This window comes from Bubalus bubalis, chromosome 2, assembly GCF_019923935.1.
Source record: "Bubalus bubalis isolate 160015118507 breed Murrah chromosome 2, NDDB_SH_1, whole genome shotgun sequence".
Lineage (NCBI taxonomy): Eukaryota > Metazoa > Chordata > Mammalia > Artiodactyla > Bovidae > Bubalus > Bubalus bubalis.
This window is the reverse complement of record NC_059158.1, coordinates 142,349,065-142,365,780: the sequence shown is the minus strand read 5'-3', so window position 1 is coordinate 142,365,780 and position 16,716 is coordinate 142,349,065. Positions and strand designations below refer to the sequence as shown.

Sequence of the window (16,716 nt, the reverse complement as noted above, 5' to 3'; positions counted from 1 at the left end):
TTTGTTAAGGGGAAGCTAAGTAAGGCATTAATATGATTTTCTAAGCATATTTCCTTCGATTAGGTTGGAATCGTGGAAGTTCTGTTTATCTCTGGAAGGATCTCAATATTATTTGATGTCTATGTGGTTGAATAGAGACTGGCAGACCTGAGTGAAATGGCCTTTCCTTTTTGATGACATGGCATACATATGGCCCTGAGTGTGAGTGAGTGATAGTCACTCAGTCGTGTCTGACTCTTTGAGACCCTATGGACTGTAGCTCGCCTGTAGGCGCCTCTGTCTACAGAATTCTCCAGGCAAGAATACTGGAGTGGGTTGTCATTCCTTTTCCATGACCCTGGTTGGTATGAATTCCCTTGTTTGAAAGACCAGAACGACATTGAGGGAAGCCCCCAGGAAAGTGGTCATGCTAGGTAAAAAATGGGTTCCACTGTACTCTCTTCCCAGGGAGCTACCATCAAGCGCCACGAGATGACAGGGGACATCCTGGTGGCCAGAGTCATCCATGGTGGGCTGGCCGAGAGGAGTGGTAAGCTGGAGCAGCGGTGTGCAAGCGTGACTGGGAAAACAGGGGACCCCTGTCTCCTATGTGAGGTCGAGCCTTTAATAAGTTCCACTGCTTTGTTACTAAGAAGGAAGACAGAAATATTCCAGAGAAACCAACCCTGTTGCCCTTCCTCACCAAGTCCCTCCATTCTATGCATTAAATTAGTTTTCTGTCACTTTACATTCCCACATAAACCTAACAAGCTAAGCATCATCATGCTACTGTGTAGATGAGGAGACTGAAGCTCACAAAGATAAACCACCTAACTTGCTTGAGGTTTCACAGTTTGAGTTAGGGTTCAAGGCTAGGTCTGCCTCTCTCTATATTGCCAACTTTCACTCTCCACTTGGTCCTTCTGCTTTCTTAAAGGCACAGCTCTTCCACATCTTCAGACTGTCATTGCTTGCCTTTTCTATCTGGGAACCGAATTTCCTTCTTTTCACTGCTGCGCTTCTGAAACCATCAGTTATGTACCTGCTGTCCCTTGTCCTCACTGCTCATGACCCCGGAAACCTGGTGTAGAATTCATACACCAACATTCTTAGAGAAATTACCCAGAGACTTCCTAGTTGCTAAGTCCACTGGCCCTCCCTTCAGCCTCAGTTCTATTTTTACTTCTCTAGCACATTTGATGTTGTTGAAGATGATAGCTTTCTAGAAATTTTCAAGATGCTTCTTGTCTCCACTGTCTTACCTCATAATTCTCAAGGCTTAATCTTAACCCCCAAGTTTCTCTACACTTTCTCTTTTGAAGAATACCCCCACCCCATTTCCTTTTCATTTAACATTTACTCACGACTGTGACATCTTTATTTTTATTTTTTAAATTTAAGTGGTGCTGGGAAAACTGGACAGATACCTGTAAAAGAGTGAAATTAGAACACTTCCTCACACCATACACAAAGATAAACTCAAAATGGATTAAAGAACTAAATGTAAGACCAGAAACTATAAAACTCTTAGAGGAAAACATAGGTAGAACACTTGATGACATAAATCACAGCAATATCCTCTGTGGCCCACCTTCTAGAGTAATGGAAATAAAAAAAATAAATAAGTGAGACCTAATTAAACTTAAAAGCTTTTGCACAGCGAAGGAAATTATAGACATCTTTATTTTTAGTGTTATCTTCTTGCCAGTGTTCCAGTTCCATTTTACAACATCAGATTAGCAAAAATAAAAGTATCACCTTTAGTTAATGCCCAGTGTTGGTGAAAAGGTAGAAAAAGGCAATTCTCATGTACTTTGGTGGTGGTGTAAATTCAACTAGCCAGTTTGCTTTATTATTACTATTATTTCACAGTAGAATTTAAGATGTCAGAGCATCTTAGGTTAGTGAGTTTGTTAAGTAGTGTTGGGATGGCTGCCGCCCTTTTGCGAGTTGTTTGGCACCCCTCTGTTTTGTGTTCCGGTTTGCCTAGGGCTGTTATACGCCGGGGACAAACTGGTGGAAGTGAATGGAGTTTCAGTTGAAGGACTGGACCCTGAGCAAGTGATCCACATTCTGGTAACAAGTCTCCTCCTCGCCTTATCCATGACTCACTGCCGTGTTGCATCCAGCCTCTGGCGTGTGCGCCGGGAGGGGGATTCGAGTCCCTCCCGGCAGCCTACTCTCTCCAGGCCCTAGAACTTGTCTGTTTCTATGCATCTCATCCCCCTCACGTACTCCCTCTCCCCAGTTGATCTGGACCCTGCTGGAGATGTCCCTTCCCAAGCTGCTCTTTCAGCCTTAGGAAGACGGCCCAGGTCCTCATCACCTGCGTTGCTCTGTTGGAAACTGAGCCTGGGGTGGGCAGAGTGAGACTGTGGAGGAGAGGCTGAACCTGAGCAAACCACCCCTTACTCCCCTAACATTTTTATGCAGTTTCTTTGAGGCAGCTTTGAGGTAGAAAAGAAGTCCCCAGAGGGCAGCAAATGGGGAGGGGGACATCTTTGCTGGCCCTGCCAATCCTTGTGGTTGAGATGGGGATTTATGACCTGATTATATGAGCTTTTGGTTTCTTTTCAGTTCTCATTCCCATCCTTCAAACCATTGCCTGGGTCACCGTTCAGCTGTCAATATGGCCATAGCGTCATGCCCTGCCCACCTCTCCCCGTGCACACCCCCACTGTGGGCCTGAGGTCGGTTATTATATATTACATGTACTAGTGGTTCTCACACTGGGTTCTTGTGGGAACTCTAGATTTTCATAGATGTGCCTTAGGGACTGAGAAGAGAAGTGGTATAATAAGGAGTATGTGTACATGCTAAGTCACTTCAGTCATGTCCGACTCTGTGTGACCCTATGGACTGTAGCCTGCCAGGCTCCCCTGTCCATGGGGATTCTCCAGGTAAGAATACTGGAGTGGACTGCCATTTCCTTCTCCCGGGGGATCTTCTCGACCCAAGGATTGAACCTGAGTCTCTTGCATCCCCTGCATTGGCAGGCTGGCTCTTTACTACTAGTGCTACCTGGGAAGCCCCCAGTAAGGAGTATATTAAGTACCTAAATATTATGCAAACTGCTATGCAAGATTCTTTGTGGTTTAAAATGTACTGCCAAAAGAGCTTAAAGGACTGTCAGTCACAGATACACATGTGTCCACCACAGTCCTTTTGGTACCAGTGTGGAGTTACCATGACAGTGGGATCATGAGATTCCTGAGTGAGAATGAGATCTTTCTTGTTCATCTCTGGATCTCCAGTGTCTGTCATGGTGTGTGTTTGGGGGCAGTGGGGCTGAGAGGTGTGTTCCTACCTCCCACATCAAGCTAGGAGGTTCTCTATCTCCTCCACCATTAGTTTAGAGGCTTGTCAGTACCCCCGAGAAGACTTAGGATCTTCTTCCCTATCAGATGAGGCTGCCTGATATAGAAACAAGTGTTCAGGAAAGACTTACTGACAGAGACGTGAAGAGTGAAAGTCAGATCAAGAGTTCCTTTCCCTCCTCATGCTTTGGGGGAAAAAGAGCTTGCTGAGTGTGGTGTCCTGATGAGAGCCAGGTGGAGGGTACTAGGAGAGTCCAGCCTCAGGACCCTGGACCCCACACAGCAGGACAGAAGTGAAGCTATAGTTCTTCTAATGTCCATTTCTGGGTGGTGATATTTAGCTGTTGAGCCCTTGTAAAAGCCCCTGTGGGAGATGTCACCATTTGACCTGCACACATTGTTTTTAACTTTCACCTGCCAAATTCTAATAACCCAGTAAAGTCTGAGATTTGCCATTCTCTCCTCTGGCATTTTCTAGGCCATGTCTCGTGGCACAATCATGTTCAAGGTGGTTCCAGTTTCTGACCCTCCTGTTAACAGCCAGAAGACGGTAAGAATTAACTGAACCTTCATACCCACACAATAAAAACCTTTACCCACAGTAAAAACCTTTACCCACACACAGTAAATCCTCCACAATAACAGCAAAAAAAAAAAAAAAAACTTTATATTTTACTACTATCCTCTGTAATGTGTTGATCATTTGTTCAATATTGTATTGCATATTTTTCAACACTGATGACATGAGACGCAAATCAGTAAATGAACACAGTAAGAGAAGATGGGGGTATTGAGAAGTTAAGAAGTAACATCAGGAATGGTGAACATTTGAGCAGAGACTTCTCAGAGCTAAAAGATTTTATTCCCAAAGTCACTTTTTTTTTTTTTCATGGCTCTTAGACTCAGTTCAAGAAGGGATTTCTTCTTCTTGGTGAAGATGGAGAGGAAAGATAGCACCAGTAGGTAGAAGAGTGAGAGAGATGATTTTAAGTCTTAACAACCTGGGGGTAAGGATTCTTCTGATGATGTCATTGTGTGCCTTCCATCAGGTGTATGTTCGTGCCATGATCGAGTACTGGCCCCAGGAGGACCCCACCATCCCTTGCATGGATGCCGGGCTGCCTTTCCAGAAAGGAGACATCCTCCAGATTGTGGACCAGAATGATGCTCTCTGGTGGCAGGCCCGGAAAATCTCTGACCTTGATACCTGTGCTGGGCTAATCCCTTCTAACCAACTTCTGAAGAGGTAAGAAAAGTCATCATTCCTGGACCCAAGACTGAGTCATCAGGAAATAAAACATTTCTCATGTTTTTGCAATTAAGGGAGATAAGCAGTGTTACTGTAGTTAAGATGAGAGGAGAGACAAGCAGATAGATGAACACATACTGGTCTGTAAATCCAAATGTCAACTTGTCAATATGCTCTAAACATCTTAAGTACCAAAGGGACCAGGATAATCATATCAACTTGAAAAGAGAGAATAGTTACTTGGGAAACTAAAGTTTTAGGTAGTTCTGACTCCCTCTATTAACCTTTCGAGGCTGAGTTGAAAGCTCAGTTACCGAATTTCAACTCATCACCATCGCCTTGGTGCTACTGAGGTCCAAGGAAGTGATTAGAGATAGAAAGAAGATAGAATAAGAGGCACAAGACTCAGCCAATGTTAAGAGATCACAAAGAAGAAAATGGAGCCAGCAAAAGAGACTGAAAAGGAATCACCAATGAGACAGGATGAAAATCATGATGGTAGAGTGTGCTGATCAACTATGTTCACCACTGTTGTGGAGACTGAGAATTGACCACTGGATTTAGCAAAGGAGGTCCTTGGTGATCTTGATAAAAGCAATTTCAGTGGAGGGGTGGGCCAAAATCTGAGTCTTTGAAGACATTGACAACTGATCATGGAAAAGTCTTTGCAACATTTTGAATAAGGCAGAGCAGAGCAGTGGAGAAATAGCTAGAGGAGAAAGTAGAGTGGTATGAAAGAGTTTTTAGGTGGGGTAGATAATGCTAATGGGGGAAATCCAGTGAGAGCGAAACTTTCCTGATACAGGAGAAAGAGGAGAGAACTGCTGCTGTTATCAGTCCTTGAGGAGGCAGATGGAGAGGTGATGAAGTCTATAAGTAGAGGGGTTGGCCTTGTACAGGATTCTGAACAGTTTACCCACAGTAATCCCAGCAGTAGAGAATGCAGTGTGGGCACAGCTGAGGATGAGGGATATGGTGCAAGCTTATGGAAAGTCTCTTCCATCTGCTCTTATTTTCATCTCAACCAATGTCATGGCTGAGAGAAAAGTGGGTGGAGGTTTTGGGAAGGAAAGAGGAGAAAGCTTGAAAAGTTTCTATGAGAACTGGAGAGAAATTGATTGAGTAAATGCAGTATCATCAGCATTAAGGGCCCACTTAGGCTTCAAGTTCATAAATTTACAGTTAAATTTATATAAATTTGGTCAGCTTCCTGGGAGGACAGGTCCAGACTAGACAGAGAGTCAGACCTAGCAGTAAATCAAGAGAGGGAGAAGAGAGTGTCTTTTATGAAGGATCATGACATTTATGTTAAGGAGGGAGGTGACAGTGTAGGATCAGTGGAAAGGAAGTCAGGTCAGTGGATTATAGGTTCCAAAGAGGTTGATAGATTATTGGAGTGGGAAGACAGAAGTTGCTGGTAGAAGAAAAGGATGCTAGAAATTGAAATTATGGAGACTGTAGTTTTTGGAACTGAAAGGTCTAGGGGATGACAGTGGGAGGCAGTAGCTAAGGCCATTGGAAGAGAGGAGATCAAGGAACCAAGAGGCCAGGGTGTTGGAAGAGGCATTAATGTGCCAAATAAAAATCATCATGAATTATGATGGAGCAGTGTTAAGAGCATGGGAGTGAGCAGGAATCATCTGAGAATGGCTTATAGAAGAGTCAGGAGGAGGGTATTCAAAGTGAGAGCCTCTTCTAGGGAAGAGGGAGAATGGTCTGGAGATGGCAGGGCAGAGACCCCCCACCTCCAGGCCCTGTGGGCTGAGGGCCTCGTGGTATGCTGGAGCCGGCCCTCAGAGCCCATGTGCACCCTTCCTCATGGTCAGTGACGTCAGGGGTGGCAGCTGGAAATCAGTCACAGTGGGAATGTTGACACGACCGAAGTCAGCTAAGCTGCGCATCAGGATACCCCTCCCCCTCGAGTCTGGGCTGGTTTACCCACACACGCCTGGGAGCAAGAGAGGAAAGGGGAGCAGGGACCTCCGGGGGACCTGGGTTTAGTTAGGGCAAGAAGGTGAAAAGCGAAAGTGCAAATATTAGTCACTCAGTCGTGTCTGACTCTTTGAGACCCCATGAACTGTAGCCTGCCAGGCTCCTCTGTCCATGGAATTCTCCAGGTAAGAATACTGGAGTGGGTTGTCATTCCCTTCTCCAGGGAATCTTCCTGACCTAGGGATTGAACCCAGGTCTCCTGCACTGCAGGCAGATTCTTTACCATCTGAGCCACCAGGGAAGCTCCAAGAAGGTAGAGTGTTGTGAGAGACTTCACTAAAGGTTTGCTACCAGTTCCAGAGGGTGTGTGAAAGGGTGTCAGGGAGCGGTGGGTGGTAGATGGAACAGGGATTAAAGTGCAGAGGATAAGGAATGACCCGAATTTGGGGGCTGAGGACACACACCAGGGATAAAGGCCTAATGAGATTAGTCCTCATGGTCTCAGAGCAGGGAGTGGTGTGGAGGCTCTGGTGGGGGTCTTGCAAGGAGCACACAGAAATGACAGGCTTATTGGATCAGTGCACAAATAAAGGGCAACAGAAGGAGTTGAAATTCATGTGGCTCTAAAGGACTATGGAGAGCCTCACAGCTTGGGAGGGAAACCAGAACATGTGGTGAATATTCTGAGACCTGCTGGAGCGGGCTACCACACCAGAGATGGGGGTGCCAGGGCTCATGCACTGAAGCCCTGGGCATATGAACTAGGGTCATGGGCTGGGTGTTAACTCTAAATCGGTTTGGCTCTGAGAAGATACCATGAGGCAGGACAAAATAAGAAAGACTGTACATTTGGAGAACGTATTTGACAATGTGTGTGGAGGCTTCCCTGGTGGCTCAGATGGTGAAGAGTCTGCCTGCAATGCAAGAGACCTAGGTTCGACCCCTGGGTCAGGAAGGTCCCCTGGCGAAGGGAATGGCTATCCCCTCCAGTATTCTTGTCTGGAGAATTCCATGGACAGAGGAGCCTGGCGGGTTATACAGTCCATGGGGTCTCAAAGAGTCGGACTTGACTGAGCAACTGACACTTTGGAGGTGGAATCTTGTTCACTTGGTTGGAGGCAACAGAATTCTAGAAAACTTTTTGTCCTGGGTCTGTCTCACCTGGGTTAACCTGAGTTCTATTTTTTTCTCACAGTGTATTTGTTTTTGCACAGGAAGCAACGGGAGTTCTGGTGGTCTCAGCCATACCAGCCTTACAAACACCTCAGATCCACCATCTGTGAGTATGCTGACACCTCAGCCGCGTTTGCTTCATGGGGAAGCCAGCTCTGTCTCTTCCAGGACTGGCTTCCTGCCCAAGGGAGGATCTTTAAACGTCCCCATGCCCCATATGGCCTCCTGGCAGCCATCTGAAATCCTACCGTAAACATTCATTCCTTGGGATTTAGAAGACTTTTCAGTTTTCAGTTTGGGAAAGTGCAAATGTCCTTGTGTTGTCACACTTTCTGGGTTCACTGCCCAGCTTGAAGTCCCCTGAGGTGTCTATGGCTAGTCCATGCATTGCACATCTACTGGCAAGCAAGGCTGCGTGGTGGCGTAGTGCGTGTGCCTTTGACAAGTAAACGTGGGGCTGAATTACTATTCAATGAGTGTAGTTTGTTCACTACACAGTATTTTCAGATGGCAATGGGTCAGCAATGGCATCCACGGTGGCAAACGCTTGTGAACGACTTACTGCCTTAATGAGGGATGTTAGCTTGTAGAGTGCAGCTAGAACCTACTGATCAAGGCCCTTCCGATATGCTCCCTGGCAGCAGTTACAGAAGGGGAAGAGGCACCCCGAGGAGGGAGAGGGGCATAGACATAGACTTGCCCATAGAGAGTTCTCACCCACTTTATTTCTCAGTTCTCTAAGCCAAAAATTCCTATTTTTTTTTCTCTTGAAAACATGACAACTATAAAGACATTTTTTGGGAAATAAATTCTTAGAATTCCTTTACACTGGCAATATTTTCATACTACCTTCCAGTTATGGAACCGTATTTGACATGATTATAGTAACAGCTGCAATACTACCCTTCATCTTTTTTCTCTAATGTAACATTTTATCAGAAACATTTGTCATGATATCATCTTCATGGTGATATTCTAGTTATTTCCCCTGTGCTTTGAAAAAAAGTTTGTTTACCAAACCAGATTGAAGGACTTCTTTAACTCATTTTCCTGTTTTGTTTATCAAAGGCATATGAAAATTCTAACTCAGCTTTAATCAGTATCTGGTAACCAGTAGGACCACTTGTTCACATTTAATTTGCTTGCACAGGCTATGTGCCACTTCTGTTAGACTTTTGCAAAGTCCATCTTGAAAAGAGTTTGCAGCTCTGTATTATTATCCTCACATATTTCTGAGTCCAAGAACCCCAGGTATGGAGCCCACTGGCTTAAGGGATCATTTCTCGCAGAGATGTTTTTGATGGAGGACAGCACTATCTGAACTATCAAGTCATTTCTTTTTAGTTTTTGGAGATGATGTTACAAATAAATATTTCTAAATATGAAATATCAAAATGAAATATTATTTCATATAGTTCTGTTCTGCTTGTAAGTTACTATAGGAAAAAAAATCTCAGGTAAAGATACTGATTCAGAAGGTGTACACAACTTTATTACTCAAGAGTTATTGAAAAATTCCAAGCATATGTTAGTGTATAGACAGTTACTAAAGAGTTATTTACTGAAAATGCACTCTAGTTGTCATCTGTTTCCCTCCCTCCTTTCTCCCTCTTCCTTCCATCTTTTCTTCCTCTTTCTCTCTTCCTTTCTCTTTCTTCTTTTCATTCAAGGTTTGAGTTCTAAAAATATAATGAATCAATAATAAGTGCCTTAATTCAAAATGAGTAGAATGCAACTCTTGCAGAGTTTATTAGGATAGAAGGGAATAGGATTTGCCAGAAGCAAACAGATTCCGTTTCCAGCAAGGCTCACGAATGTATTGGTTTCTATAGGATATTCATTTAGCATTTTGTTACTAAGTCTCCACTAAATTTTTAGAGAATAATTTTGGCACTTCACTTTTATTAATGTAGGTAAATTCATCTGATAAATTATAGCATAAAATATTGTGCATTCTCTCTTTCCCCCCCGCTTCAATCATCTGTACCCAGCAATTTCTATGGAAGAAGGTAGGAAACAATATTTGTGGGGAAAAATCTTCATTTCCAAAGCCACCCAGAAAATTCCTGTAGCTTTCTTAATTCACTTCAATTCAGCTGTTTAATAAGCTCTTTCTGTGTGCCTAATAGTGTACTAATCAATAATATCCTAATTTAGAAAAAGATGTCAGTCAAAAGAAAACATATGCAGGGTTTGGGTTATATTGTAAAGAGTTTTGAGTTGAACAATTTTGAAAGTTATATTCTTTTATTCACATATATATATCCCAATTAAAGGTAAAAATAGTTAATCTTATTGAGCACTTACCATGTGTATGAGCTTTTCCTGCATTATCTCAATCTTATCCTACACAGTATGTATTGTTACTACCCTCATTTATAGATAGAAAATGGAGGCTTAGAGGTAAAATCATTTATCCAGCATACAAAAGCCTATGCTTTTATAATTTTAACCATGTGATGTCCTGTAGCCTCCCATAACATATATTTTCATTTAGTACAATAGAGTCCTTTTTATCTGTCTGAGTGAGTGATTGCTGTAAGAATAACATGATATACGGTGGTCTGAGTTTCACTGCCATAAGCCTATACATAGGGGATTTTTGCAGAGAAGGCAATGGCAACCCACTCCAGTACTCTTGCCTGGAAAATCCCATGGACAGAGGAGCCTGGTAGGCTGCAGTCCATGGGGTCGCTGAGGATCGGACACGACTGAATGACTTCACTTTCACTTTTCACTTTCCTGCATTGGAGAAGGAAATGGCAACCCACTCCAGTGTTCTTGCATGGAGAATCCCAGGGACGCGGGAGCCTGGTGGGCTTGTGTCTATGGGGTCGCACAGAGTTGGACACAACTGAAGTGAGGTGACTTAGCAGGGGATTTTTGTTGTGATAGTAACACATTTTAATTTCATTTTTTCCCTATCTATGCTCTTTTATAGATGATGACATGAAGATTGATGAGAAATGTGTGGAAGCAGGTAGCATTTCTTGATAGATTTACTACTAGGAGAGATACAAAGCAGCTCAACTATAGATTTTCTGAAGCAGAGTCAGTCAAAGGACCTGTGGACCTTTTTCTCTGGAAGAAATGTGTAAAATAAGTCCCCACCCCAGCATTTTCCTGTGGTTCTGACACTCAGAAGGGAAGCACAGCTGGAAGGATGTCTCCATGCTCCAGACCAACCTTTTAGAAAGTGTTCTAGAAAGCACTTTTTGGAAACGATCACAGAAACACACAGTAATGCTCTAGTGTTACATTCAGTAACATTCAGGAGAAATATCTAGAATCCACATGCTCTTTGTGAAATACTATGGAATACTGAGATATCAAAATTTTAAAAAGCAAAATATCCAGTTATTGTTTGATATCATCTTCTGGTAGATTCCAGTACAGATCAATAGTCATGGGTTCCAAATTTCTGAGCGATATATTAAAACTTTTCACATTTCTATCCTTACACTTTTTGGAAATTGGGAAAAGATGTTTCAAATTTAGTGGCAAAACTAAGATTGACTCAAGAATCACTAGGATTTTGTTGGAAGACTAAATGGAGAGTCTTTAGTCTGATAAGTGAATGTGTCTTGGCTTTACAGGTTAATCTAGTTTTAGAAATTAAAGAATGACATGAAATGTTTAAATACTGAGTATTTCAAAGATTTACATATATTTCCCAGAACAACTACAGAATAATGTTGACATTATATTTATTCTACCAAGTACACATCCTGGGTGAGTTAACTAGCAGTAATATTCATTTCCTTTCTATAATTTTAATGAAAAGTTTTTATTAGGTTAATCAGTCACATCTTTCAAGTTCAAAAAACTAGGAAAGTATATTCAGTAAAATTCCCTCCCTCTTCCTGTTTCCCTACTGAGTTTTCTTTCTTGAGGCAATAAATGCTCTGTTTCTTTGGCATCCCTCCAGACATATTCTGTGCAATGATGTATGTTTTTTCCTCCTCTCCCACACACCTCATTCTCACCTCTTTTTAAAAGACAAATGCATGTACTCTTTGATGGTATGCTATATACACTGTTCTGTTCCTGTTTTTTTTTACTTAAAATTGTATCTTTGGAGATGATTCCATCATAATACATAAAGAGCCTCCTCATAATTTTTAAAAAGCTTATTGATTAGGTAAGTTGTTGTGCATTTATATAATCACTTACTGGTAGACATTTGAATTATGTCCAATATTTTCTATTATAAACAATTTCATACATGAGTAGACCATAGATGTAGCATCACCAGATTCAAGGATGTATTAGTAATATTGCTATATATTTCAAATTGCTCTGCATATAAATTCTAGCTTCTTAATGCTTAATGTCTCTTTAAAACACTAACAATAATCATTTTAACTGATGAGGCATTTGCTTTATCTCAGGTATTTTTCAGTCACCTAAACAACCCTAACCTGTCAAGCTATTTGTATACTTCTTCCCCTCATCCTGCTCCCTTTGCTTATGGACCTCCAAAGCTTCAGGCAAGCCTCTAGCAGCAAAGCTGTATAACATCCGACCAGATACTGGAGTTTACCATGACACTCCACCTTTCCCTTCCCTCTGAGTCTCTTTTTAATCTTATTTATCCTTTTCTATTTTATGATTTTATTTATTTTAAGCTCCTGCTTGTATCCCTTCTTGTCATCACAGCCCAGCTGCTTATATATCTCATTTAAAGCTTTATTGCCACAGACACACCCCTGAGTTGGCCTTGGTTTAGGAAAAGCATTTTAAAAGTGTTGTGTGTGCAGAAACATAGGGTCAGGGAATTAGACTGTTGAACTATAGACTTACTATGAATAGTAACATAACTACACTTTTGTTTTGCCTCATGGAAAAATGACAGATGAAGAAACATTTGAATCTGGTAAGTAAGACGTGAATATTTGGTACTGGTTTATAAATGTGTTATCCAAATTTTGGTATACGTTAAACACTTTTTAGGAATGTGAATAAATACATCAACGGTATGGTTGTGAGATATTGTAAACTTCACCGTAAGAGGCGCTGTTCATTAGGGACATTTTGGAACCCTCTGGGAGCACTGTTTTGGTTTTCATATTGATTGGGGGGCACTACTGGCCTTCAACTGCTGGGAGTTGGGGATGCCAGTTGAGCTGCCGAGTGTGAGACCATCCTACACCAACTCCTGAATGGACAAAACTCATTACAAATCTGAGTAAGTAATTCTTTAATACACAATAGTGATGTAAGGTTTCACAAGATGTAACATGAAAAGCTCATTGGTTTAGAAGAGTGTCACTATGGAGACAAATATTTAAACAGAATAAAGACATTTATTTTGAAAGTGTTGAATAATTTATTCCACACATTCTGTCTAATCTATACTGATAGAAAATAAACTGGAAAGTGAGGTATTTATACTAAATCAATTCTTTTCTTTTTCTTTAACATGTTATTGTCATTATTGATGACACATGGTTTTATCCAGTATCTGGTCCTCAAAGTACTGTTGACCTTGTTAGTAAAAAAAAAATAAATCCCACAGAGTATTTAGGCATTGGCAACCTTTGGGAGCGTGTTAACCTTACTCACCTCTTCTAGTTTATGATGTCTCATTTTCTTCACTTCATCAGTCTATAATTACTTTGGCATACATTACATCTTCTTCATTTATGTCAAGTTCCCCCTTTCCCATATACACAAATAAATCTAATCTGTTACTATTTATCAGAACATGTTTTTTTTTCTAATGTCCACTTGTTACTTTGCTCCTCTATTTTTCTCTACTTCATATTAGGACTATTTTCTGATCTTCTTACTTCCTTTAAAGCCAGGCTTCTTCAGTATAGGTAGGTATAAGCATCATAAGAGTACCGGAGTGGGTTGCCATTTCCTTCTGCAGGGGATCTTCCCTACCCAGGGATCGAACCTGGGTCTCCTGCATTGCAGGCGGATTCTTTACCAACTGAGCCATTAGGAAAGCCCTCAATATAGGTAGGTATAGGCATCTAATAGTTTCTCTTGTCTAATAGAGAAGTCATTCCCAAAGATTTATATTTTGAAATATATACTTTTTTAAAATACAGACTTTTAAAATATAAATCACTTCCTTTTACTTTCTTTATATTCCAGTTAGAGCATTGCACAACCCACTCCAGTATTCTTGCCTGGAGAATCCCACGGACAGAGGAGCCTGGCAGGTTATAGTCCTTAGGATCTCAGAGAGTTGGACATGGCTGAAGCGACAGCACACACGCATGCAGAGCATTGCACTGGTTTTTAAAAGTTATATGTGTTAGATTATATCTATGGATTTCACTTTATAAGAGTAGAGAGATTGCTGTATATATATTAGTTATAAAAGAGATAGCATTGAGGCAGATGGACCTGGGAAACTACTCACCTAAATTCTCCGAAATTATTTACCATTTATATTCTTTCTAAATTTCCTGTTTTCAATTAGATAATTGGCCTATTGGGGTGATTTAATGATCTACACTTGGTTCAGTGTTTGGGATTGGTTTAATGCTTAATTCCTCTGGATTATAGTCATCCTTCTTTGTTCTGTTCAACTGGTCATTTTGCTGGAGACACTCTGCATGCCAAAGTTGCAGCTGAGGCTTAGAGGTACTTGAGACATCTGTGAAAGGAAAGGCAGTGTTGCAGTGGTCAAAGCCATGGACTGGAGGCAGAATGTCCAAGCATGAATTCTGGCCCATTACTCGCTAACTGGGGGGCTCCTCTGTCACTTAACCTCTCTGCCCTTCAGGTTATTGTTGTTATTGTTCAGTAGCTAAGTCATGTCCAACTCTTTGCGACCCCATGGACTGTAGCAGGTCAGGCTCCTCTGTCCTCCACTATCTCCCAAAGTTTGCTCAGATTCATGTCCATTGAGTTGGTGATGCCATCTAACTATCTCATCCTCTGTTGCTGTCTTCTCCTTTTGCCTTCCATCTTTCCAGGCATCAAGGTCTTTTCTAATGAGTCGGCTCTTCACATCAAGTGGCCAAAGTATTGGAGTTTCAGCTTTGGCAACAGTCCTTCAAATGGATATTCAGGACTGATTTCCTTTAGGAATGATTGATTTGATCTCCTTTCAATCCAAGGGACTCTCAAGAGTCTTCTCCAATACCAAGGCTCAAAAGCATTAATTCTTTGGCGCTCAGCCTTCTTTATGGTCCAACTCTCACATCTGTACCATGACTACTGAAAAACCATAGTTTTGACTAGATGGACCTTTGTCAGTAAAGTAATGTCTCTGCTTTTTAATATGCTGTCTAGGTTGGTAATAGTTTTTCTTCCAAGGAGCAAGTATCTTTTAATTTCATGGTTGCAGTCACTGTCTGCAGTGATTTTGGAGCCCAAGAAAATAAAATCTGTCACTGCTTACACTTTTTCCCTTTCTATTTGCCATGAACTGATGGGACTGGATGCCATGATCTTAGTTTTTTAAATGTTGAGTTCTAAGCTAGTTTTTCACTCTCCACTTTCACCCTCATCAAGAAACTCTTTAGTTTTTCATTTTCTGGCATTAGAGTGGTAACATCTATATATCTGAGGTTGTTGATATTTCTCCCAGCAATCTTGATCCCAGCTTGTGATTCATCCAGCCCAGCATTTCACATGATGTACTCTGCATATAAGTTAAATAAGCAGGGTGACAATATACAGCTTTGACATACTCCTTTCCCAGTTTTGAACCAATCCATTGTTCCATGTCTGGTTCTAACTGTTGCTTCTTGACCCACATTATAGGTTTCTCAAGAGACAGGTAAGGTGATCTGGTATTCCCATCTCTTTAAGAATTTTCCACAGTTTATCCTTCAAGTGCCCCATGTCTAAAGTGGGAAAAATTATATATATAAAACATGCTTAGAACATAAGTGCATGAGGGTTAGCCAGCATTATTACAAAGAAATATAGGGGCATTCAGCAGTTTGTTCTCTGATAGAACTGCAGAGGAAAGCGTGCAGCTGCCCTTAGTTACGGTAGGGCACTCCTTCTGGACTCCTCTTGGTTGAAAGCATGAGAACTCTCAAGTACATTCTGAATCCTCCTCACTTAGGAGCTCAATTAAGGAACATTTGGCTCGAGGCTGGCATTTTTTTCTAAGATGCTTAATTCTGTTCCTTGAGCACTTAATGGGCAGTTAAGTTTCTTAAGTTTTGTCCCCAACTTGTCTCTGAATGTAGTATCATGTGACCTCTTTGAATACCTCTGGATGGTATAGTCTACTTAGGAATTCAGTTTACATACACACACACACTCTCTCTCTCTCTCTCCCCTGCCAAAAACAAACAAACAAAAACAGGGATGATAGATGTTTCAAGACATCTAGAAAACAAAGAAAAGAATATGCTCTGTGTTTAGTTACACCTATCTTCAAGGGGCCAACTGGAGGTGGAATATGTAACTGGGCCTGGGATGGGTAAAGAATGAGGATGGTGTGGTTCAAGGCTGCCAGTGTCCCTTCCACTACTTCCTCCACATCAAGGCTCACATTAGTTGACTTCCTATAATTTCTCTCTTTCAATCCCCATCTGTGCCAGCCGGGTAGAGGGAAGTCTGCATGGATAGAGGGCCTTTGAGGAGAGTTGAGATAAGCAGCTTTCAGGAAGTTAGAGTCTGCTGGGCAGCAGACACAGGTCCAGTGAGTTTCTGAGTCTAGTTTGTGTGCTGTTCATCTTGCCCAGCTTACAACTCTCTCTAAGGGTAACACGAATGCCTTATTTGTGTCATTTGTTTGTTATTTGTCTTCAGTTTGCCAACTTGATCTCCTCAAAGGCTTAACTTTTTCATGTCTGTTTCTTAACTTACCGAAATATCCAGAAGAACTTTCAGAAGGTAACTATTCATTTTTATGTCCTTGGTACACCAAATAGAGCTGTTTGAGATCTTTCAAACATGCCTCAACATGAATACTTCACTGGAAGTGTTTTAAGATATGATATTTTAAGGATGAAATCAATGATGAGACATTCAATGTCATAGAAAATATATTTAAATGAACAATGAAAGTAGTCTTATGACTATATCCCTAAGTAAACATTTTATTTTAAACTTATTGCCAATTTTCAGTTAGAAAAATGTGCT

General features: G+C 41.4%; 1 protein-coding gene across 1 annotated transcript in view; it reads left to right on the top strand.

Moving 5' to 3' along the window:
• The window catches only part of MPP4 (MAGUK p55 scaffold protein 4), a 41,529-nt gene that overhangs the window by 10,619 nt on the left and 14,194 nt on the right, over positions 1 to 16,716 (top strand). Inside the window, exons 6-14 of the mRNA XM_006080535.3 lie at positions 448 to 529; positions 1,970 to 2,055; positions 3,775 to 3,846; positions 4,346 to 4,542; positions 7,692 to 7,756; positions 9,642 to 9,659; positions 10,592 to 10,630; positions 12,506 to 12,526; positions 16,453 to 16,467. Coding sequence (XP_006080597.2) covers positions 448 to 529; positions 1,970 to 2,055; positions 3,775 to 3,846; positions 4,346 to 4,542; positions 7,692 to 7,756; positions 9,642 to 9,659; positions 10,592 to 10,630; positions 12,506 to 12,526; positions 16,453 to 16,467 — 595 coding nt within the window. The remainder of the gene's footprint in view (positions 1 to 447; positions 530 to 1,969; positions 2,056 to 3,774; positions 3,847 to 4,345; positions 4,543 to 7,691; positions 7,757 to 9,641; positions 9,660 to 10,591; positions 10,631 to 12,505; positions 12,527 to 16,452; positions 16,468 to 16,716) is intronic.